At 48.4% G+C, this 25,125-nt stretch overlaps 1 protein-coding gene and 1 long non-coding RNA gene across 17 annotated transcripts in view; both read right to left on the bottom strand.

Annotated features, from left to right (window-relative positions):
- Positions 1-4,055: 4,055 nt before the first annotated feature.
- Positions 4,056-12,566, bottom strand: LOC135304359 (uncharacterized). 4 transcript variants are annotated; one of them, XR_010365772.1, is made up of 3 exons: positions 10,349-12,566; positions 9,778-9,906; positions 4,056-8,197 (listed from the first exon to the last, which is right to left on the bottom strand). It is a non-coding gene; the product is annotated as an uncharacterized LOC135304359 (long non-coding RNA). The 4 variants fall into 4 exon arrangements; XR_010365773.1 differs by having other exon boundaries at positions 4,056-9,906; positions 10,349-11,155; positions 12,394-12,566; XR_010365771.1 differs by having other exon boundaries at positions 4,056-9,906; positions 10,332-12,566.
- Positions 12,567-13,625: 1,059 nt separating this feature from the next.
- The window catches only part of MBNL3 (muscleblind like splicing regulator 3), a 92,982-nt gene continuing 81,482 nt past the window's right edge, over positions 13,626-25,125 (bottom strand). For 11 of the 13 annotated variants that reach the window (XM_064426667.1, XM_064426664.1, XM_064426669.1 and 8 more), the window contains 3 exons: positions 24,155-24,249; positions 22,670-22,743; positions 13,626-20,822 (listed from right to left, as the gene is read on the bottom strand). In XM_064426667.1, coding sequence (XP_064282737.1) covers positions 22,687-22,743; positions 24,155-24,249 — 152 coding nt within the window. In that variant the 3' untranslated portion in view covers positions 13,626-20,822; positions 22,670-22,686. The remainder of the gene's footprint in view (positions 20,823-22,669; positions 22,744-24,154; positions 24,250-25,125) is intronic. The other 2 variants (XR_010365768.1, XR_010365769.1) reach the window with 1 other exon arrangement.

Here is a 25,125-nt window from a genome sequence, read left to right as displayed (position 1 = left end):
GTCGGCGGCCGCTCGCTTCCGGCGTGCTGCGTCACGGCCCGCCCGGGCCGCGCCCCGGGGGGCGGGTTTGAGTGTGGCACCGAGGCACCCGCGCTGTGACGGGGGACGGGTTTGAGTGTGGCACCGAGGCACGCGCGCTGTGGCGGGGGACGGGTTTGAGCGTGGCACCGAGGCACTGTCGCTGCCCGGCCCCCCAACATGGCGGCCCTGGCATGGCGGCCGCGGCCCCTCAGAGGGCGGCTCTGCGAGGGGCGCGTTGTCCCTCCGCGAGCCCCTGCTCCGCACTCGATCACTTCAACAAGCTCCATAGCAAACTCCTCTTAGCTCCCTGCGGGGGAGGAGACCCGGGCCGTGACACCGGCACCGCGGTTCTTCGTCCCACGAAGCCCGCTGGGCTGGCGACAAAGAGGGACACCAGGTTATCAGAGGGACGGAGCACCTCTAATGGAAGAAAGGCTGGGAAAATTGTGATTGTTCAGCCTGGAGATCAGAAAGCTTCGGGGTGACCTAACTGCCCCTTCCAGTGCCTGAAGGGAATTTACAGGAAAGAAGGAGAGGCACTGTTTACAAAAAACATGTAGTGACAGGAAAGGGGGAATGAATGGGTTCAGACCGAGACTGTAGGTTTAGATTGGGTATTAGGAATAAAATGTTTGCTGTCAGGGTGGTGATGCCCTAGCACAGGCTGGGCAGAGGCGCTGCCCCGATCCCTGGAGCGTCCATGGCAGGGCTGGAACCAGATCGCCTTTAAAAAGTCCTTCCCAAGGCAAACCACCCCGTCATTCTGCCGAAGTTGATGCCTCTACCTGGAGGTGCTTTAGCACTGCCACAGCTGCCCGAGCCTCCCTGCCCGGCTGCCCCGCGCTTTCCCTGTTCGTGAACATCCCCAGGAGCGGCCGGAGTTACCCGGCTGGGCTGGGCCGGGCTGAGCTGGGCCGGGCTGGGCTGGGCTGGGCCGGGCTGAGCTGGGCTGGGCTGGGCTGGGCTGGGCCGGGCTGAGCTGGGCTGGGCTGAGCTGGGCTGGGCTCAGCTGGGTTCAGGGCGCTGGGTTAGGCTGGGCTGAGCTGGGCTGAGCTGGGCCGGGCTGAGCTGGGCTGGGCTCAGCTGGGTTCAGGGCGCTGGGTTAGGCTGGGCCAGATTGGATTCGGGGCGCTGGGCTGGGCTGGGCTCAGGGCGCTGGGTTAGGCTGGGCTGGGCTGAGCTGAGCTGGGCTGGGCTGGGCTGGGCTGGGCTCAGGTCCCTGATCTGGGCTGGGCTGGGCTGGGCTCAGGTCCCTGATCTGGGCTGGGCTGGGCTGGGCTCAGGTCCCTGATCTGGGCTGGGCTGGGCTGGGCTGGGCTGGGCTCAGGTCCCTGATCTGGGCTGGGCTGGGCTGGGCTGGGCTGGGCTGGGCTGGGCTGGGCTGAGCTGAGCTGGACTGGGCTGGGCTGGGCTCAGGGCCCTGGGCTGGGCTGTGCTCGGCAGTCCCGCGGCAGTGCTGACAGCAGGTGTCAGCACGGCTCCAGAGCCATCCCCGCCGCTTCCCCGCCGCTGAAACTCCCCCTTGTTAAGAGGAAGCAACTGAAAAGATTCGACGTCTGTTTCCTCTCTAAAATAAAATCCCCCGGTCGCTTCAGACCCAACTCGACGATTCCCACCCCTAGGAGAAGCCGCCCTCCGATATAAACACATTTGTTTCTGCCGTTCCCTGCGGACTGCAGAATTTCAGCAGGCACGTGCGAGGTGTTGCATTTGTCCCTTTCCCCTTTGCATCACCTGTTTGATTGCAAGTCCAGGGCAGTCACGGCTGCCGTGCTGTGTCCATTCCAGGATTCCAGCAGCCATAGAGAGGTGCCTGGCCAAGGCTAAAACCATCCAAAGGTACTGAGGAGGTGACTCTGCTCGTGGCTGTTTTCACAAACAGCTTTATTTTATTAACTTTCTTTCCATAAAGAGAAACATGTCCATTATGGGAAAAGGTCAATGAGGATTTTTATCCTCCAGAACAAATCTTACTTAAGTTACACCAAATTTGATTCATTCTTCTTTATTACATGTAAGTAAAAAGCCCTCTCCTTCCTCCACTGTTGCCTCCAGAATTGTGTTGTCAAGCGAATTGCTGGCAGGAGGCAGACGTGCCTGGATGGAAGATTTTCATGTGGCTGGTGAATCAGCTCGAAAATGTAAAAAGGTGAGCATTAAAACAGGCTGCCTCCTACTTTAACCCCATTAGAAATCACGAGTTGTTGCAAAGTACCTTAATGCACTCAGGGTGCTCGGGATAAAGGAGAGCCGCGGTTGCTCCCAGAGGAGCTTCCCATCTAATTTTAACCATGACACAATCGGCGACAGTGACAAATGGGGGAGGGAGAAAAGGGGCAAGGGAGGATGAGGGTGGCAATAATAAGATTACACGGTCACTTAGGTTCATTATGTGCACGTCTTTGTGGCACTGCTGCTCCATTGTGTTTGTGATGGGTGGAGGAATGACTGCGGGAGAGGAAGGGGCAAAGAGCACAGTGGGAGAAAAGCCAAATGTATTTTTGTGCAATTGACTTTAACCAGCAATGCCTCGCTCTTGGGCTGAGGGGAGGTCCAAGCAGGTGGACACAGGATTGGGAAAATGGATTTTTTTCCCCTCCTCCGGTATTGATTTGGATTGCCAAGATTTATTTCCCAGCTCACAGGACTTTATACCTGGCCATAGATACCTACAGCTGAAAAAAAGGGCCAATCTCAAAGTGCACCAGGTTGTTTGTTATCCTCAAGACGAGTCATTCCCTTCATTAAACAGTTTGCACAGCTCTTTCACCACCTTGTGCCCTACCACATATCCCACAAGCCACAAAAATAGCTGGTGATGTAAAAGGTTTTGAAAGTCTGGATGGGAAGAGCTGCTTCTGCCATAAATGGCCAAGCCCTGAGCCAGCCACGCCGGGCACCTCCTGCCAGTTCCACCTCTGCCACTCCCTCGCTATCACCATCCCCTCCCCGAGGTGTGGCACACCCCGGGTCAAAGGCCTGATTTAATCTCTGCTGCCGCTTTCTCCACAGCCCCTGCCAAGGGGAAAGGAGCAGGGCTCAGCCCTCGCTGGTGCCCCAGGAGGGTTTGCCCTTTCTCAGCAAAACAACCTTCCCAAATGAGCATCCGGGCAGGATTCGATTGCTGCCAGAGCAGCTCTGTGCTGTTGATGGACTCAGCTGCTCTGTGCTGTGCCTGCAGCCAGCAACAATAAAGCAGGCTCTTATTAAATTAACCTGCTAAGACACAGATCCTGCAGGGATGTTCAGGGAACAGACAGATGGCACAAGCAAGGGCCAGGAATAATTGCAATCCCCATCTCACCAGCGTGAGAGATGAATCCTGCCCGGTGCTGTGCCCAGCAGGGAGGTGGGACTGGGAGCAGAACCTGAGAGGTGACAAAGGAGCCTCTCCAAGCCATGGATGGAGTGAGGAGTCTGGAACATGTCCTGTGGATGCCAGGGTGGGACTGCACCACCCCCCAGCAGCCAAAGCCTCCCCACTGCAGCCACAGTGTGGGTGCTGTGTGGCTGCCACCACCTCTTGTGGGCTGTCCCCATCGATCTGCTGTGACTCCCTGTGTCTGCTGGAGCTGCAAACCAGGCTCTCCTCTGCCAGGAAGGCTGCAGCAGGCTGCTGAGCCCGGGCAGCAGGGACAGCCCAGATTTCACCTCAGTTGCCATCTAGCTGGGGACGTCATTTGCGTAAATACATGCAAAACCAGCTTAAGACCCAGTGGCCTTTCTTCTTTGCCTCTTCCAGAGGTTTTGCTAATCCACTTATTGTGCCTTATGGTGTTCAGTGTGGAAGCTGCAGGGCAGGACCAGCTCCTCAGGGCTCGAATGGCTGCTGGAGCACCGGGGCTGCTCTCACACCCAGCTCATTCAAGGAGGTTGTGTTACACCAGTCACATAACTGCAATGACAGCTTTTGATCTCAGCCCTGTCAGGTTCCAGTGAAATGTGTCTTAGGGCTTGGATCTGTCCACCTGGCCTAGACTCCTAATCCTGGGGCTGTTTCAGAACCTGCAGAGATGCTTTTCTTTTTTGCCAGCTTTTCTTGCCAATATAGAGATGAGTCAGAGACAAATCCTGAGGACTTTCTCAGAAATTTCTGATTTTCTGCCATCCCTCAGCTTTTAGCCATTACTTTAGTTGCAACAAAAGGCATAATGGTGCTTCAAAAGAGGTAAAGGACATTTTCCAAAGCAATTACCAATTCTGAAGAAGTAGGGCTGCACTGAAATATAATTGATACAGCAAGGAGACTATTGGGATTTCTGGGAGCAGCATCTCTCTTTGGCTCTCAGACAAGGCACCAGATCACCAGCATTTAGAGGAGCTTGGCCCAGGAGCTGAAGAGCACCACAGGGGAAGGTGCTGTTGCTACACCCAGGCACACTCACTGCCTGCAGCCCTCACCTCCCCAGCAGCCCTCTCTCCTGGTATCCCTCTGATGCTGGATCAGCATCCCTGGGGCTCGGGCTGGGGATGAGTCACTGCTCCGTGTGAGCAAGCCAGAAATGTGCTTTCACGGGTCATTCCTCTTCCTATTTTCTCCAGACATTTTCTCCAGACATTGAGCTGTCTCCTCGTTGCCCTTCACAGTCCAGGCTGCTGTAATCCTTTCTGCAGTGCCTGGGAGGTGCCTCCAGCTGCTCTCTCCGGGTCTGCTGGGCTCACCCCGAGCTGCAGCTCCGTGGCTCTGCGTGGCCTGTCCTGCACACACCCGACATGATGCCAGCACAGCAGCCTCTCCTGCTGGGTACCACCTTCCACAGATTTCTGCAAAGCTGAGGGGAGGCTGTCCTCAGATTTACCTTTGTTAAATCACCAACACATGGGACAGCTTCTTCATAGAAATACAAATACATATTTTAAAGTTTCTAGCCAACAGTAGAGTAGAACTGAAAATACAGCTCCTTAAGGCTAAAAAAGACAACTGTGAACACATAAACCAAACCTGTTGCTTTAAATTCCAAATGAAAATAAAGGAGGGGGGAAGGTAAATACTCTGTCAAGATATATTTTTAAGATTTGTAAGCATAAAGCAATTTTAAACTGATGTGTTACAGAAAGCATTCCCATTTGCTTTTAGAATTCCACATGTTTTCCTTTTTTTATCATATTCCTGCAGCATTTGCAATTCAAATGCTATAGAAATGTGTAACCTTGCTCATGAAATTTGCTGGCCAAATGAAGCAGACAACAATTAATTAGAGTGAAACCCCCTGCTTTACTTCCTTTGGTGAGAACAAGAGAGAGAAAATGTAAAATTCAACCCAAATGGGGTATTGAGAAAATACTTTAATATGATGTTGATCTTAATAAGCAAAACCATTTCTTTCCTCCCTCCTTTTTAGTAAATTGCTTTTCACTTGACAATTTCCTCACAGAGAAGTGACAAGTATTATTCCGAGTCGTTAATTCCTCCATGCAGGCTCTGCCTCTGAGCTCATTAAAGCGTGCTGAGTCCCTGGGCGGGCACTGCCAGGTTGTGCAGTGACCTGAGACCAGAACAGCCCTGCCTTGTGCTGTCCCCAGCCCTGGGACAGGCAGTGTCACTGAGACTGCCGAGCCCCTCGTCCTCGTGGCTCCTTAGTGCCCTGGGGGGGTGACACGGGGACATTTCTGTTGGAATACTGGTGGCCCTTTCCTGGAGCATCACTCCTGGCCAGCATGGGATGCACAATATTTGAGTTTTGGCAGCACTCATGGAGTGTGGGAGATTCTTCCCAGTGGCCAGTGCCACTGTCACCAAATGCTGCAGGGTGGCACATCCTACTAGATTTAGAGTCATGGAATATCAAATCAGAATATCACAGACCATGTTCCTGGCATGGCTCTGTTCCCCATGCTGAGGACACCCACTTTCCCATCCACCTCTATTCCCCAGCCACAGCTGAGGATGTGCAAACACATCAGCAGAGTCCCTGTGCCTGGCACGTGTCCCCAAATGGCCACCCTGCACATCTTGGATGAGATGCCTCCAGAGATCAGCCTGAGGGAAAGGCTTTCCACAGCAGTGCAGTGGCAGAGCCATGGGCAGTGGGAGCCAGGCAGAGCTTCCCCCAGGCTGCCTTTGCCAGCAGCCAAAAAACCATCTGCAGAGCAGGAACACGGCGAGCTCATGGTGAGACACTTGATCAGCTCCCCTGTCAAGGGAGGGCAATGGGACAAAGCTCTGTGTCCTCCACACCAGAGCTGTCAGCTTTCCTGGAAAGAACACCTGGCTGCTTGGAGACAATCCAGACTCCAGCAAGGGTCTTCATAACACCTGGAGAGCTGCAGCCTGGGTGACATGTGGCATCCATCATCATCATCCAAGGGAGCCAAACCAGCAGACCTCAGAGGCTGCTCCAGGAGCCTGGGAACCAAGGGGTTAAAGTGCTTGGCCAGGGAAAGTCCTGGGAGGAGAAAAATGCCGAAATTGCTTAATTAGAGTATTCAAATTAGATGGGGTTGCAAAGCAGTTAATTTCTCAACTTGAAAAAACCAAAATTAATATTTGCCAGCCAGGATCAGAAGCAGTGGGAGCCATTGACAGCTTTGCTGGGGCTCCTCGTGCTGGGGAGGACTCCAGAGGTCTCTGCCATAATTACCTGCAGTCTTCAGTATTTTGTTCTGCAGTTTATGAACTTGCTTGAGCATTTTGTGGATAAAAGCTGGTGATCCAAACCCCAGCTGTATTTCTGCCTGAAGAAGCAAAGGGCTGCTGCCTGGCATTGCAGCGTGACACTTTGCTGTTTCAAAGAGTTTCCTAATTTGCACAGTCTGGAGAGGATCAAACCATTGGCTGGTGGAAGCAAACTGTGGCTCTGCCAGGCTGGTGCTCCCTCCCAGCCTCCAGGAGCAGGCAACCACCTCCAACCCTGCACAGATGGACCAACAAAGAGCCCTGCATGGGCTGAGCCACCACGCACACCGAGGGCTCGCTGCCTCATTGACCCACAGCCATGGACTGTCACTGTCAGCAGTCCCCGAGCAAGTCCAGCCATGCCAGTGCCAGGGAGAGGATTCTCTTCCCTCTGCCTTGTGCCACAGCTCCAGTGTGGGAATGTGGACTTGGGATGCTGTGGGGACAGTGCCAGGGCTCATCCCTTGGTTAGTCCTTGCAGCTTTCCTTACTCTGGTCCATCTGCCTCACTCCTCAGGCTTTTCTCATCTGCTTTTTTGCTGTTCTAATATTTTCTCTAATACTTAATCCCATGCCAAATTCTTTCCGATCTTCTTAAAATTCTGAAATTCTCTAATTTTTTTTTCCTTATCTTGTCTGCATAATTGAGAACCATCTCTGTGTTCAGTCTTCGTACCTTGTGCTGCCACTACGTTCCAATCACTTAAACATGAGATCTTTGTATATTATTCCTGTGGAGACAAATTTTTGCATGTTCCCTAGAAAGAAAGTTGTCCTCCATTAGCAAGTGCTTTATGGTGAATGAGAGAGGATGCCACAGCAGGAGCAGAGGCAGCAGTGGAGTCCCACCCTGCACTGTGCCTCAGAGTGATACTGATGTCTGAGACAAGCTGGGATTTCTTTCCCAGCAATATCTTTGCTCTTCAGTGGCTGTGAGTGAAAGGCTTTGACACCCCCATCAGCACAGCACCAGGTGAGGGCTGGCACACGTTCCCTGCCACCCTCCCTCTGGTAACGCAGCTGCCACTGCCCCTGGTGCCACCCACCAAGTCTCAGCACAATGGGAAGGAAAAAAGCCACTTCCCCCTGCACAGACACATTGCACCAAGAGCAGAGAAAATTGATCTCTGGCTGCTGAGCCTCTCTAGCACTTTGTGTTGCTGAAAGGAATAATCAAGCCTGGCCCTGGAGAAGGCAAAGACAGAAAGGAAATGAAAGCTTTCCCTGTCTGATGATTTCTCTCTGGGGTTGGGACACTCTCTAGGGACCCCAGTAGTGGTTTTGGGAGAGGCTTTTGCTCTGGGGCCTGATTCAGCAGCAGATCCACAACAATCCCACAAAATTTTGCTTTTCCTGCTCACTCAGCAGGTCCGAGGGAAAGGGGAAGAGGCTGCCAGGGCTCAGGCTGAGCCCCCAACAAGGGGGCTGCCACATGCACTTACACTGGGCTTGCCCAGGGATGTCGCTTGAGCCACAGCCCATCTTCTCTCCTGTCCTTCATGAGTAGCCATGGTCTGATGCAGAAGCCTGGCTTTCTCCAGGTTGTGGCCCTCACAATGACTGCAGGGGTTGGAGTTTGGGGACAAGGATCAAAATGCTGAAGTGCCACTCAGGAGGCTGAGCAGGGAGGGAAGGCTCCTCACTTGCCCTCAAACCAAAGGTTGAGCTTTGCCCACCACAAGAGTGTGGGACATTTGCCACAGCCCATCACCAGAGGCTCAAAAAATCTATATCTAATACTGTTGGCTGAACAATTACCAGATTAAAAGAAAAATCCACACAGAAAGGGGAGTCCAGAGGCTCCTCCTGGCTCCCAGCAGCACACCCTGAGCTGGCCCAGCCCCAGCTTCAGCTACTTGCAGTCCAGGGGACACACATTTCTGCAGGCAGCCCCCTCAGCCTCATCCTTGCCAAGCTGTCCAAGATCCAGGGGTAGAGCTGTGGCAGGTCAGACTGCTGTGAGCAGGGCTGTGGGGGGATACATCCCCACCCTGCTCCAGGGAAGCTGCCTGTCACCTCAGCCCCAGGTAAGCGCTGCCTGAGGCACACCCCATCATTTGGTGCCCTGTGGGAGATGCAGGCTGGTGAGGCTGCAGGAGGGAGAGGCAGAGGAGCAGGAGGAGGCAGATCTGTCCCACTCCTGCCCTGCAGCCCGGCCCAGGACCGGCCAGGCTGGCTGCTGGCAGTGGGTGTTGGTGACTCACGATCCCGGTGACACATTCACTGCCAGCAGGAGGGGCCTCCCGCCAGCACAGCAGCGCTGCAGCCTCGCAGGAGGGCGGCTGGGCTTTGCCAGCAGCTGGGTGGGGAGGTCACCAGCTGCAGCCCTGAGGTACCCCCAGGCTGGGTGGGCAATGGGGGCACACCGGGACCCTCTGTCCCAATGTTCAGTGTGGCAGCACAGGGACAGGGATGGGACCTGGCCAGGGCCAAGCACAGCAGGCCTTGGAGCCAGCCCAGCTCCCTCACCTCCCACAGCACCCTCCCTGCCTGCCCAGAGAGCTGGCTCCCGGCAGCGGGCACGGTGACAAATGCCTTTAAAACATTCTTTATTAAGTGAGAAAGCTCACTGTGCTCCCTATGCCAAGCCCTAATACAGTGCAGACCTAAATACAGCACTAATGCAAAAGCTTAAAGGATTTCCCATAATTGAGCAAAGCTGGCAGAGGGGTGAGAGCCTGGTGGGGGGAACTGCAGCCCACCTCCCTCCTCAGCGTGGGCTACCCTCAGTCTATCCCCACTAGTCCAAGTGTGGCCACAGCCCCCACCCTTGGACTGCTCAGTGTAGAAAATTAAAATCTTCCAAGGCCTCATCCTCCCCAGCTCAGAGCCCCAAGTTGCCCTCGTTACCCTCACCCAAATCCCCTTGATTTATGCAATAGCACAAGTGGCATCATGATGTGTGACCTGTGCGTCACCCGTCCTCCTGCTGCCAGCACTGCTGGGGCCCTGCCTGTCCCAAACCTCGCTGAGGGTCACAGCAGGGCCAGGGCAGCAGGACTGGGCACATCCAGCTTCCCAAGCACAAGGGATGCTCCAGAGAGAGGAGCTGCTGAGCACCTGCTGCCTCTGCACACTCCAACACCACGGGCTGTGGGTGGCCACCAGCACCTTGCACCCCAGAGGATACATGGTCTTACCTTTGTGTTTCCTCTGCCTTGGCACAGCCACACGACTGAGAACAGTGATGGGAATATCCTGTGTCTCCTCACCAGCCCAGCAGAGTGTGACCCCACAGGGCAAGTGGCTGATGGCTTTGATTCAGGCTTCTGTGGGGGAAAGGAAAATACAGTGTTCTTCAACAAGAGTTTTCCAGAAGCTTTACAAAGCACAAGCACCTTTGCTTTGGTGCAGCCACATGCAGCCCAAAACACCCCAGCGCCCCTTGACGTGATCACCAGGAGCTGTTCACCAGTGGGAGCCCTGCCAGACATTCAGGTGCCACTGTGCTGCAGGTGTGGGGGCAAAACTGGGGGCTGACAGGGCTGTGGGGCACATGGGGCCATGGCCACAGAGGCCTCAGGGCCATGGGGAGCACAGGACATGCAGGGACTGCAGCAGAAGCACTGCCAGGGGGATGGGCTGAGGGCTGTGAAGCGTTAAAGCAGAAACCGCATCGATTACAGGCACAGACTCAGAGCCTGCCGAGGCTGGGAGGCAGCAGCTCCCTTGGGAAGGCTCTGATAACATTTACCAGCAAAGCAGAAATACCTCTGTGGAGCCCAGCTGTGGCTGTGAAGAGAGAAATGGTGCAGCAGCACCGTGCCAGGGCCTCCTGCCTGGGAGGACCCTCCTCAGGCAGGCAGTGAGGTGTCACAGTGCCATCCCCTCGGGGCTGGATTTACCCCTTCAGTGAGGTGTCACAGTGCCATCCCCTTGGGGCTGGATTTACCCCTTCAGTGAGGTGTCACAGTGCCATCCCCTCAGGGCTGGATTTACCCCTTCAGTGAGGTGTCACAGTGCCATCCCCTCAGGGCTGGATTTACCCCTTCAGTGAGGTGTCACAGTGCCATCCCCTCGGGGCTGGATTTACCCCTTCAGTGAGGTGTCACAGTGCCATCCCCTCGGGGCTGGATTTACCCCTTCAGTGAGGTGTCACAGTGCCATCCCCTCGGGGCTGGATTTACCCCTTCAGTCCAGGGGAAGGGCACTTGGAACAGTGGTGCTAAAGACTGGCAGAGCCACCCTGGAAAAGGCAAAAGGAGGAGGGAAGGGCAAAGCAAACATCGTCTGACTGAGCCAGGCCTTGCTGGGACCCATCAGAGCTGGGTGGCTGCTCCTCCAAGCCTGTTCCCATGGCCTTCAGGCTGTGGTTTTTTGTGTCTCCCTGTCCACAGACAGCTCCCAGCCCACTCACAGGGATCCTTTGGCATCTGCTGCCATCTCAGAGATGCACTCAAGGCACGTCTCACCTGGGCTGGAGGAGGCACCTGAGTCCATTGTCTGCAGTGACAGCTCAGAGCACAAGTGAGAGGGTGCAGGCTGCTCCTCACACTGCCCTGCACTCTGACACGACCCCTGCTAGGGAGAGTTAAGGGCTGCTTGTGTTGGAGAGCATACTTTAGACCCACAACTCAGGGGGGACTAGCCAAACTTTTCTCCATTCTCTTATTTCTCATTATAAATAGATCAAATTGATCTATTTATCCAACACTAAGACCAGATTGAATAAAAACTGGCTTTGGACCATCTGAATATGGAGCAAGTCTTGAAAAACAGAATTTTCCCCATGTTTCCCACTGAAGCTTCAACAGCCAAAGAACTAAAAGAGATTTTTGTATGAAACTTGACTTTCCTGCACAAACAAGCCCAATGAAAAAGTAGATGGACCAGGTGCTGTAAGACTTCAAAATGACACATACTGCAAATAGAGCATCATGAATAATTTTGGTCAGATCCTTTAATCCAACTCCACCTATAAAGCAGTTTGCAGCAGCTCATCCAGTAACTTCTACAAATGGGCCCCAGGTAAAATCCCACATCCCTGGTCCAAGGATGCTGTTTGGTCTTGAAATACAATTTAGAGTCTCTTGTTGATGGACTACCCTCAATTTTCAGTGCTAGTGTGGGACTCCCACCCCCAACCTCCTCCATGGGGGAGGCCTCTGAGCAGAGCTGGTGTCTCCAGGCAGCCAAGGCCCAGCCCAGCCCAAATCTCCACAAAATGCATCACTTGAAAGCCCCTGTCTCCATCCTGCACGGAAAGAAAGCCAGACCAAAGCTAGCAAAAAAAAAAAAAAAAAAGAGTAACCATTCAGCAAGGATCCCATGCTTCCACATCAACTGCCTAGAAAAGTTTCAGTTCCACTTTTTTTTGATCTTAGAAACAATTCAGACATTTAACTGTGCCATCAGATGAGGCAGGAGTCATTTATAGAAGAAAGCTCTAAGTGGCCTTGACACACAAATAGAGTCAATTAACCTGCAAAGAGAAGTCAGGGGAACAGACTGATGAAAAAGCAGCAGTTACATAATTTGTCCTGGGCTGGGTCTGTCTGTTCTCAAAGTCAGCAGCTTGTCCTACTGAGCAGTGCCTGCCCAGCCTCCCCCTGGCCACCACTCCTGCCCAGAGCAGCTCTACTGCACCCACATCCCCTGAAACACATTCTCAAACTCCCAATCCTAATCCCTCTCCCAAGTGCCAAGAGTCAGATTCATAAACTCCTTTGGGTAAACAGTGAAGGATCCCTCCCCTGCTGAGAGGGGACTCCCTCGTGCTGGCACCAGACTCCTCTGGATGCACCATCCAGGCTCACCCGTCACGCTGTGTCCTGTCACAGCCGTGTCCTGTCACAGCCACCTGGGTGCTGAGGCTGCACTGCCACTTGACACTTGCACATCACAGGGGGTTACTCACACCCTCAGGGCAGTTACTCCCATCACAGGGGGTTACTCACACCCTCGGGGCAGTTACTCACATCACAGGGGCAGTTACTCACATCCTTGGGGCAGTTACATCCTCCGGGCTCCCGGCGTTGTCCTCTGTCCCCCCCGGCGTTGTCCTCTGTCCCCCGTGAGCTGAGTGATGCTGTGGCCTGGCACAGCCTCGTGTCCTGGCTCGGTGCCTCCAGATAAACCCTTGACAGAGCTGGTGGTGACAGCCAGGCAGGGTAAGGGCAAAAGCCCCTCTGATGCAGAGATATTGGTGAAAAGGTGGTGACCAAGCTGGCCTCACTGCTGAGCAGTTTTCTTACGTCTAAATCTACACAACGTTACAGAAAGCACAAACAAAGCTCACCAAGAAGCAATTTTCTCTTGCAGCAGCCCAGACCCAGCTCAGCCTCCAGGCCATGGTGAGAGGCAGCCCCAGTTTGTGCTGGCTGGAGGTGTGAGCCTGGCCGGGCAGCCCGGGACGAGCTGGGCACTTGGAAGAGAGCTGGGGAATGCAGGCTGCTGCCAAAGGGGAGCTCACTGTTGTGTTATTGCACTGGGACATTGAAAATGGTATCTGACACGAATGCTGAAAGAGAAAAATTAATACACACACTGTTCTACAAGAGCTGCAGGCCTTCGGATGGGAGTTGATCCATTCTCCGTGGTATCTTCAAATGCACAGCTCTGATCTCCTCTCTAATCACATCACAGACAGGGTCAGAAAGGAAACATGGAAAAACACAAGCCAAGCAGACCACATCACGTGTCTCCAAAGGTCTAAGGCACGAGAGAAACCAAAAGGCAGCATCTGGAAAGTTTTACTTTTTATTTTTCTAAAATACAAATGTCTGTCTTGTGTTAGTAACTTTAATATGATAGGCCAAATGCATCCAGTAAAAAGGAGGCACTGGCTACAGAATTCAAAATACTGAAGGTATTTTCTGGAAAGAAATTTATTCTGTTGATCTACACTTCAGATATAACATTGATTCAAATTCATTAGTTATTATTTTTACATCAGAATCTTTGAAGTTTGGGACTAATAAACTGGAACTTGAAAAGTTTTTAAAGTAAACTCCTATTAATGTGTAGATATGGATCCATAAAAAACATAACCAAGAATTTTATACACTTTATTAAAAGATCAAAAAATAAACAATAACAATATAGAAGTAACATACTAAAATGAGTAGCATTATGCACATTTCTAAAGCACGTACAAGCACTACAGCAATATAATGTGGCAAAAAGAAACATAAATTCAAAGCGTACACCCTGTTGGTAGCAGTTGAGGGAATGAACTATCCTGTTATGGAACTGAAATACTGCATTAACCTACGCCTGTCTGGATCCAATGATATTTTAATTTCTTACAATTCCACAGGGCTAAGTGTAATCATTTGTATATATTTTCTAAACTATTCCATTAAATTGATATCTAATGTTTTCCTTACATTGTTTTACCAGAAATGCCTATGAAAAGAAGAATGTGCTTCAAAGATCTACTTTACACAGTACAGTATAAATGTTTTTATATATTTAAATTAAAAATTGACAATTTAGGAGAACATTCTCTCTTTGATTTTAGTGATTGCCTAAAATACAATTCTCTATTTATAAAAAAAAATAGTGATCTTTTGTCAGGTGATGTCATAAAGGGTGAGGAGTCGGTTCATTTTCATGATCTAAGAAAAAAACTAAAACAAAGCTAATTGGAAAGAAAAAAAAATTCCCATAATCCAATCTAAGAATGGTCTTATCATCCCCTCATCTGCTAGGATACAAAAGCCATGGCAACAAAATCATTTGGCTTCCACCACTATCAAATAGCATCTGTGTACAGTAATAAAGAACTGGAACCTTGTAATTCGGTGTCAGGTAATTCTCTCTGTTGTGTGTTTGGAAAAATAACTTCATTTTATTTAACAGTTGTGTTATTTTGCATGTTTAAATATCTCCTTTGAGAGGCATATAGAGTTATTTTTGATGATAGAGGATGTCAGTAAAGATCACTAGCAAAGATTTTAGCAGTGTTGTCGTGATCGTGCTCATACCCCGACAAAGTTTGACCAGCTATGATTCATTTCACATAGTGCAAAATATTTTTCTCTTACAATCCTAGAAATGAGAAAGAACTTGATTATAGAAACTGATGATGGCAAAGGGAAGCCACAATCGTGTGGTGGCTTTAACTAGCTGATTATTTTGTATTAAAATCTAGGTTATTACATAACACCACGGAGAGAAGCAACATCTGATTTTTCCTCATTTTAAAGACCCTGGGGCTGTTCCAATTCAGCACACCACCACTTGCACAGCCCCGTGGAGCAGAGTGGGCTGGCTGGGCACACACTGGCATTGCCAGGGGTTGGGAATGCTGGCCAAGGAACAGCTCTTGGGCTTGGCAGCAACAGCTCAGCCCCCAACCCTGGGGCATCCAGCAAAGGGTGACAGTCACATCGGATGCCACCTCCCACCAGTTCTGCTCTGGGGGACTTGCCTCACTGCTCGAGTCAGGACCAGACTCATGGCAAAACCAGTTACTTTTCTGAAGCAAAACTGGGGCTGGGTTTTGTTAAAAAAAAAAGAACTTTAAAAAAATCTAACAAAAACTGAAACTTGTTCCAATCAAAAATAAATGGGTCAACACAGGCACTTCAGCTGCTCCAAAATCCCCCAGCACTGCAGAGTCCCAGCAGTACCAACACGAACAGGAACAAGAGGCTGCTCACCGAGGGGCCACAGCTTTGCTCTCTGCTCTCCTTTGGTGGCAGCTCAAAGGGGTTTGTTAGTCCCAGCCTGGAGCACCCAGCTGGCCACACTGCCACCAGCCTCCACCTCCCTGTCCCAGCAGCACCACCATGTGCCTCTCAAACCACACCTGCTGTCACACAGCAGAAAGAACTGGTCCCAGACATCCCAACCCATCCCTGCCCATCTATGGTTCACCAGCTCCTTCCATTTTGTTACCTTGCTCCAAAAGGTTAAAAAAAAAAAAATCAAGAAGTTGTGATATTTCAAATTCACTCTGGGATTTAAAACACTCGCCACAATGACAGTCACCTCCCACAGATAAACACTTCAAGACAGAAATAGGATTAGGTGCTAGGAAAAATGTGTGTGTGCTGCCATGGACCTACCAGTCCTAATAGGATTCACCGAGAACACAACCTATCAGAAACATGACCTGGGGTGTGTTTGAAAATGTAGGCTGATTAAAAAAAAGTAATTTGAATCTTTGCTAGTGACCTTACTAATTAATTCCACACCGTTTCCCATTCTCTGTGCTGCAGGTTGGAGCTGACCTGTTATCAGTCTGCTGTATAATAAGCTATGGCAAACTACAAAGCTTTTACAACAGCAAAGCAACATCATGCTTTCAGATAAGTTTTATAGCAAAAAACTCCTCCTTTTCAAAGCCTTAGTAATACCTATCTCTTTTACAAACTTTTCCTGTATTATTACAGACTTTTTATATTCAAAATAAGTTCCAAGGATTTCTTTCGTGGACTATGTACATAAGTGCAAAAAAGGTGTGTCTCACACATTCGTACACTAACTGAATCAGTTTAACTGCAGCATATTTGTATCTTCAACACTGTTACGGGGTCATTCCACAATATTTTTTTTCTTATGTACAGTTTTTGCTAATATAAATTAGTATTAAAATAGTTATATGCTTAATTATTTAGCCCTGATCGTAACGTAATCGTGTGAGTGTTCAATTTCTGGAGAAAAGAAAATTGCAGGCAAAGCTACAGTACTGAAACTGATTAATTCTGAATTCCCACCGTGTGAATGGATGTGAAATGAAAGCAAGACCGGTCACTACGCTGCAAATACAGGCTGCTGTGTTTCCGAAGTGAAAATACTGTGGAATAACCCTTGCCACACAACAATTTCTACAAGCTATAAAACCTGACTCTAAATCCATGTGTTGTAAACTTCTTGACTGAAAAAGTGACCTTAAAGACACAAATTCAGCGTTCACATGGGACTTTGGGATTTTAAAAATATTCAATCATATCTTTATCTGACAGTATCGAACTGTACCTTTAACAAGCTCATACTGTTACACATCACTTTTAATTTACATGTGAAAATTTCACAAATAATGTATACAAAGGTAGCCATGTTGTAGTTTTGTTGCCATAGCAACAACAACTTAATATAATTAGTTAACAATGAATCTATCATTGTAGGAGTTACATACAAAGTTAATTTTGTTCTTAAACTGTAAACTATACAAACTAGTTATGGACTGTATTCTATACCTTACCATGCTTCAGTGTTGGTTTAGAATATAACTAAATGGGCTGAATACATGTATTAAAAATTTTAAACTTTCTCTAACTCTCCTTCAAAATTAAATTCATTAGTTACTAAAGATATCAAAAAAAGCAATAATGAAAACCTTAAAAACTAATGGTAGAGAAATGAAAATATATGACATGAATTAATGCGTTGTAGCCTAGTAACAATGAGTTGTAGCTCTATTTACATTTGGATTAGGCTATCAACTATTTTTTTTTTAAAGTTATTACAGTCTTTAACATACAGTATATACTCTAAGGCCTTCAACAGGCACATGGTAAAATCAGGTCAATATCAAACTAAATCCATTCAACAGGAATGGGAAATTAGATTTTCCTCATAAATTTCACCTTTTTCAATTTTCATGTCTGTGAAATGTACAAGGGATAAACAAAACGAGGACTCCAGTTTCTCAATCCTTGTGTGCCCGGCGTGTCCCAGCGCTACTCCCACCGCGCCGGCCGGGCCAGCGACGCCGCGGGCACACGCTCCCGCTCCGGCCAGCGCCCGGCTCCGGTGCCAGCCCCGCGGGGTCCCCGCTGCGGGGGACAGCGGGAGGAGCAGCGGGACCCCGGCCCAGCCCCTGGGGAGAGCCCGAGCGGGGCAGCGGCGGCCGCGGGAGAAGCGCGTCGGGAACCCGCGCGGGGAGGTAACGGCTTCTGGAACGTTGCGATGCAAAAATACACAGTCAAAAATCATCGGCTAAAAATTTCCAACTAAAAAACACGGCTGATTGTGAAATCATGTTCCAAATTACTAAAAACACTGTATTTAACAAAAATAATCTTAATAGTTTTATGAATCCATTTTATTTTAAATCCCTCTTTTATTGTCTGCTTATGTTACAGTTTAGTAGTAGTACTTTTTATTGAAACTACTAACAACCTTTTTCGTGAAAATGATCAATCTCAGCTTTCATTTTCCCTCTGCATGACCCGTTTTATCCAAGTTTCAGCATTTCTTGCATATTGTTTGCATAAGGCTGAGAGAAATGGACAAAGAGAAATAACTTTGGATAAATAAAAAATATAGGTTCATGGAAAGTGGGAAGCTTATAAAAATGTCACTAAAATTATATTGATTTAAACAAACTTACATACATCTCTTGTCAAATAAAGGATGATATTCATGCTTTTATGACATTTGTTTAGAGTCACTAACTAGCTCGGTGACTTTGTAATAGTCTATTTAGGAAATTTATAGTCTGGCGACTGGTTTTTTTTTCTTTTCTTTCTTGAACAAAGAAAATTAGAGCAAGTCATTGCACAACTAGTTTAAATAGTGCTACCTCAAAATGGCATTTTTGCCGAGATTGTTTTGAATTTGGTGAAGTTTAGTGCTTCAAGCTTTTCTTTCCTTAAACTCATTTACAAATTAACTCTAAATTTGCCAGCAATATAAAAACTGTTGTGGCACCTAATATAACTACCCTGAACATCCCTCATTGGACCTCTTTAATAAAAAATAATCCTTAAACGCCTTTTTTTTTTCAGTGCTTTAAATGTGACATGAAAACAGCTGTATTCTAGGTTTACATTCTATGCACATCTATGCCAGATGTTTTAAGTCGATAAATAAAATAGGAGGTTACATCAAAGTTTCAAGATATACAAAAATCCATTTAGCACTGAAAAAATTTCAACCTCCTTGAACTCATAAAGCCATACAAGCTTGAATGCATCCTTTCTGGCTTAAGAAGATCAGCTCTGTTCTTTGTTGAGGCACTGGCACAGGTTGTGCAAAACCCATTTTTGATACACAAATAATTTCAAACAGGAAGTACTCAAATCCACTTTTTCCACTAACAATGTTATGGTTTTGGGAAACAGAAACACAGTGGTGAAAAGAACAGGTATGTGGTCGCCAATACAAATGAGAGTCACTGATTTCACCCCGCTGCTTGTGAGCACACATGGCTGGGGAGCATCCACAGACACAAGCGACTGTCAAAACTCAGGGTCCACAAAGGAGGTCTTGGGGGATGGTTTTTTTCCCCTTTCTTTCAGGGTTTGGTTCAAAGTCTGCTGAATTGAACAAAAAGATTCCTCAAGGCCTTCTTGAGCTGGGCTCCTCAAAGGTTCTTGCTATGAGTGAGTCTCCAGGGGCAGATGGTCAGAGCCTGCCCTGAGGCGCACAGGCTGCGCCCTGGGTGTGCCACCATCACTCCTGGCCCATGGAGATACACATCTAGCAAACTGTCTGTGCTCGTACTGCAGAAAGGGCAAGGAATATCTAACCAAGGCCAAGGAACTGGGAAAAGAGATGAAAATCTGGTTGTCTGAATTTGGCACTCTACAGGACCGCTCTGAGCTTGGGGTGGTTGCCCCTCCAGACACTGTGAGCTGGCCTCTTGCTTGATTCTCTTTCTCCTTGTATGGAATTTGTGGATTTACAGCAGCAAATCCACCTCTTCCATAATGCCAGTGATACTGTAGAGCTATGATAGGGATGAATTTGGCAGTATCCTCAACCAAAATGCATTTCTGCAGCCAGATTGTTCAGCAACGCAGCATAACGACAGGCAGGGCTGTCCAGGGTGCACGGGCTGAAATGGTTTTATTCGTGCGTATGAAAAGGAGGTATTGAGAACTAGCCCTTGTTGTGCAACAAACATTGCTCTTGATCAAGTAGAAGGTGCCAAATAAATCCACTGACCAACAGGAATTCCTTTAAGACAAATGTTTATCTTCAGCAGAAAGCTTATGCTGAGCTTTTTGCTGCTTTGTCACTGCTGTGTTTGCTTTAAAGGGCCAGAGACCATGGGGATGGGGGAAATAATCACCCACTTATGGAAAATAGTGATTAAATAAATGGGGCATGCTGACAAAATTTCAACAAGAGACACATATAAGATTTCAGGCCAAAATGTTTCAGCATGCTTGGTGAAGACAAGCCCCAGGGCTCGGTGCTGCCCAGCCTGGGCTGAGCCACGGCCCCGGGCCCTCCCCAGCCAACGGCTGGCACCTGCTCCTCTCCAATGCAATGAGCTTTGCCCAACTGAAGCTGTCTCACTCCACCACCATTTTTTTGTTGTTTGTTTCGACTGCACCATGAGAACAGCGAGAGAGATTGTGCGCCGTTTGCAGCTGAGAATGCACTTCAATGGACAACAGAGCTGCAGAAATCCCTTGATGCTTACCCCTGTCTGAGCAAATTGTTCCTGTCCCCTTACTGAGCCTGGGCTTTTGTGGCTTTTTTTTTTCCAAAAGTTTCCAGAATCAGCTCATTGTATTGAAAGAAGAACCCTGAACTGGACTAAAATGATAGCTGTCCTTTCACATCACTTGTACTAAAAATTTGGAGACTATCTGAAGGCAAGTTTTAAATGATAAAAGGAGCATTTAACATAAGCAACTTTAGCTGACATTAACAGCAAAATCCAGCAAAGGGCAGAACATTCTGTGTCGTGTTTTTCAAGCACATAATTCCTGTTTCCCACAATAACATTTTTAGTAAAAAACAAACAAAACCCCATAAAACCTACAGTATATGAAAACTTAAGACATAACAATAATGAAAAAATGGTATTGAGTATACTTGATAATGATGTACACTTTAAAACAAATCAATAGACTATGATGTAAACAAAACAGTAAGATAACACTTTAAAAACAAGACAAACATTTATCCATCGATAGTATACAGTAAACCAACAGTCCGCTGTGCAGATGCACTTATCATGATGGTAGTCATAAAATGATTAAGTGTGTTAAAGTAATGTGTTATAAAAGTCTATTATAATTTCCTACTTGTATATCTCATATAACAGAGCGCTGTTTGTTAATTGTTTCTATAGTGCTTTTTTTTTTTCTTTTTTTTTTTGACATTCCCATTGATCAGTTTTTGGTTAACATGTAGGCTGCAACAGGCTTACTGTAGAGGTGGTAGAGAATGATAGAGGGAAGAGGGGAATATATACAGAAAGGCCATGCGCAGCTTCCCACCAAGAAGTCCTGGTGCTCCATAATTTTACTGTTCAGAAATTCAACATGGTCTGCTGCAGGGGAAAGAAAAAAACAACAAAGAAATAGTGAGAAGTTAATACATCTATATTTTAAAAGTCATTCTAATACATTTACATCATCAATGTGTTGCCCAAGAAGTTGTCATTAGTGTGTTGCAGACAGACATTTTATTCCATTAATTTTCTGATGTAGGGAGAAATTGCCAATAACAAACTTGGCATCCTCTTAAATCTGCACTTATGACTGTCTCTTCCACACAATGACAGGGCAAATAGTGAAAGAGGGAGGTGAACAAATAATAGTCTTGATTTTTGGATGGGATGCCAAGTAGAGGGTGGCTAAGGAGAGGGCCAAATGAATCCCTGATCTGTGTTAGCTCTTGTTTCCTTTAGACAGTCACATTAAATCTGATCCTAAGGATTTAGGCCACTGAGCCCAGAGATAAAACACTGACACAGAAACCCTGTGCTCAGGGGACCCTTTTCTGGGAGCAAATTGCCTCTTTGTGATGTACTCATGAAAATCCTCCACTGAAGGACCCAACAACTTATCTCCTGCAGAGCTAGACCCATCAGCCTGGCTACCAGGACTGCTTCAGCCATGGAGGAAAAGAAAAACATCTGTCAGAGCAGTGAGGGTTTCAGTTCCTGAAGTCCCACTGAGGGAAAGTCTCCTGAAAAAATGCTGAAAACAATCTTAAAGACTTCAAGATGAAGCTCTTCCAATCAAATGATCCCCTTATTGGGTGGAACAGGCTGGTTTACACATGTTATGGAAATGGGTTAACATGTCATGCCTGTCATTTGAACAGCAGTGCAGTCTAAGCTGAACATTTTCACTAATGTGGACAAGCCTGGTGTCAACCCTCATGAACAGGGTCCACAGCCACAGTTAGCAGGTCATGTATACATGTGGTATTTAATTAAGGTCAGCAGAGATAAGGGCCACCTCTGAGAAAGTAGCTTCTGTTGATTGCTAATAGATATCATTACTGAATTGCTTGCCAAATTAATTTCCAGTATTTAAGGACTTGCCTGTAATATGTGACCTAAGGAACAAATGGGTTTGCATATCTGCATATACTAAATGGCTGCTTTGAGAAAGACTTCTTGTTGAATAGGCTGAACCGAACACAGTCAAGAACTAAAACTACCCAGAGATTTTAGCTCATGAACATCAGCTAAAATTCACAAAGAAAAGCAATGGAAAAATGACACTGCTGCTATGGCTGTGAAATAGTACTCTGTAACTCCAAGGACAAATTCCTCCATCACTCCCCTCAGAGAAATCTATCATCTTAGGGAAGCAGGTGGGGTGAAGACTATGTTGCTTATGACATTCATTCTGGTCTCCAACCCACCATGAGCCAGGCCCTCTCTGCAGCTGACCAGCAGAGCTCTGCCCAGACCAAGCCAGCCTTGCAGATGCACAGCAGCTGCTGCTGACCCAATCCTGCTTACCCCAGGAAAGAAAATATGCCACCAACAGCAAAAGAGAAGTTACACCTTTTCAGCTGACTCATTATCAGAACAGTCTTTGCCATCAACACTGCAAATCCCTGAGGCATCTGCAGGCAGCTGGGAGCTGTGCAGAGCAAGAACAACCTGCAAACAGAGCCATGGGACTGGGGGATGCACAGGGAGGCTGCAACCACCACAACACAGGTACTTGAGATACAGAAAACTCATCATAAACCACAGGGCTGGTCCGTGTCTGTGCTGCAGCAGCTGAATTCCTGTTGAATTCCTTTGGAAGAGCATGAGGCCAGTGGGGTCCCATGGGCTCAGTCCCTCTGCCTGAGCCAGCCCCGTGTTTAGGGGATGCATTGCCCATGTACAAAACAATTCGCCATAAAGAGAAATACCAAAAAGGAACTTACTGTTCTATCGGGAACTTCTACATCTGTGAAACAAACATGCTGCTACTCAGTTCATCTACTGATAACTGGGATATCTACAGCAAAAAAAACAAAGAATACAACACATTAAAACATTGCCTTGAGATTGAGCTGCTCATTCTGTCTTCAGCATCAGGTTAATATGTACATCAGTGTCTTATAAAACAGGATCCACTCCCAAGTCTTTATTTTGCTACACATTAAGTACAATGCAGCTGCACCACTACTGATGCCTTGTGGAGTACCTGGTGATTGTACTGGGATTTTGACTCCATAGACTACAAGTAAAACAGAAATGCCCTGGAACTATCTGTCTCAAACAGGACTCACACAGCCACAGAGCAACGCTGCACAGGAATTTCTGCTTTCCCCTCATGACCAATACAAGTCTGAGTAAGACCTGCTCTACCTGAAAATAACAACAAAGCACAGAAAAAGACTGCCAATTCCTACTGCCAGCAGTAAACACTGCCTAGGACTTATGCAGGCAAAACTCCTACTGAAATCCTCATGACCTCACACCAGCAAAAGCCTAGAGGATGTCCCCAAAGATATTACTGGCATTCAATGGATAACAGCTTCCTACAGAGCAAAGTGACACCCCAATTTCTTTGCAATAGCTCTAAATCTGAGAGCATGACAAATAAAAATGCTAAAATTAGTCCTGGGGGGAAAATTCTTTAAAAAGTGTTTGAAACATCTCTGGTCTAACTGGGAGAAGTTGTGTCACACCAAATTATCAGGACGCATCACTAGGACAGGTTGTGCATATACAGTTCAGGACTGGTGCAGAAGCAGCCATCACACTCAGTATCTTCAGAGGGAAGTTTTGGAGAGAATTATGGCTCGGCAGACATGCATGGAATCCTGTACACTTATGGCAGTGCTACAACGGCACGTACTGCACACCCACAGTCCTCTCTGTAGGGATGGGTGACATGCTATTGGCATAAAAAAACTTTACACTTCACAATCTCACCCCCGATTTTTGGGTTTTGGGGAATTTTTGGGTAATTTTAGAGCCCAATTTTGTGGTGGGGGGAGGCCACTTTGAATTTCCACTTCCACTTTCCAGTCCAGAGAGAACAAGCCAAAATACCACAGGGAAGGATGCTCAGGGTGGTATTTCTGCTTGAGACTGAAAGCAGAAGTGCTGCAGGTCTTGCGTGACTCTACCCTCGGGAGATTCACCGCCCGTTTTTTGAGGACCCGGGGGGAGGTGTGTTTTTGGAGAAGAGCCTGTGCCCCTGCCATCGCCCATCCCTACGCTCTGGCCGGGCGTGAGCCCATCCCTTTTGGATCCCCAGCCTCACACACACACACACACACACACACACACACGCTGCCTCTGCGCGCCCCAGCCTGCGCCGAGCCGGGCGGGACGGCGCTCGACCCCGCACGGGATCCAGCCCTCGCCCGGTCCTCGAGATCTGAACACGTGAAAGAAAGCCATTGAAAGGGCCAAACCTGATTGGCGGTAGCTGTTGCAGCGAAGGGGACGCTGGTGGCAGGAGTTGTTGCTGCAGACACAGTGGTGGGCGTAGCACCGTGCATCATGGGCACTTTCGGAAGGGAACCATGGAAGCGACATACAGGAGGGTGGAGCGTATATATATTTTGTTTGTTTGGTTGGTTTTATGTAACCATGGCAACATGTGGTGGATTTGGGGGCGTGGCAGGAATCACAGCAACAAGCCATGTGACATCGTCATGAAGGACACATCGGGGCGCAGCATGCAATCACAGTGCAAAGCAAGACAGCGTTGGGAAAAAAAATAAACAAGAGAGAAGGGGAAAAGCCAATTACAATTATAATTAAGGAAAAAACCAAAACATTCTCAACACTTAGTACATTTATAAGCAGAACAATGATGTATTAGACTCCGAGGGCCAAATTTCCAAAGGGGGGAGAGGATGGGTGTGCTAGCAAAAGCCCACGTCAGCTCGCACCCGTGGGGAGTTAGACACAGCCAGTGCACGTTCCTTTGGGTGGGGACATTTTGGCAAGCGCACCCTCCCGCCCCCTGGGAAAGCTTGTCCCCTTCCCTCCCCACCCCATCCCCGCCAGCAACCAGAGGTACATGATGCACTTTGCAGCGGCTGCCGCAGCCCTTTCACCAGGTTTTCTCGCCTCTCTCTAGCAGGGACAATGTTTTGGCACGGGACAGAGCTGGAGGCACGGCAAACGAGCGGCTGGCACACTGAGCTCTCTCCGTACAAATTCAGCATGCTCCCTTCTCCACCCTCATTCTATAGGATTTGGCAAAACTCCCCTCTTTGCAGGGTGGGGGGATGGAGAGGGGAAGGGACAGAGAGGGGGAAAATACACAAATGCATCTGAACAGCTACAATTTGCAGGAAGAGCATCCAAAAGGACAACATGGCAGCAGGGAGCTTGGCAGCCTCCTGAAGCTGCACGTCCCACAGAGCACAGTGCT

Source organism: Passer domesticus, chromosome 7 (genome assembly GCF_036417665.1).
Source record: "Passer domesticus isolate bPasDom1 chromosome 7, bPasDom1.hap1, whole genome shotgun sequence".
NCBI lineage: Eukaryota > Metazoa > Chordata > Aves > Passeriformes > Passeridae > Passer > Passer domesticus.
Note: the sequence above shows the minus strand (reverse complement) of the source record. Positions and strands in the feature narration are given on the sequence as shown.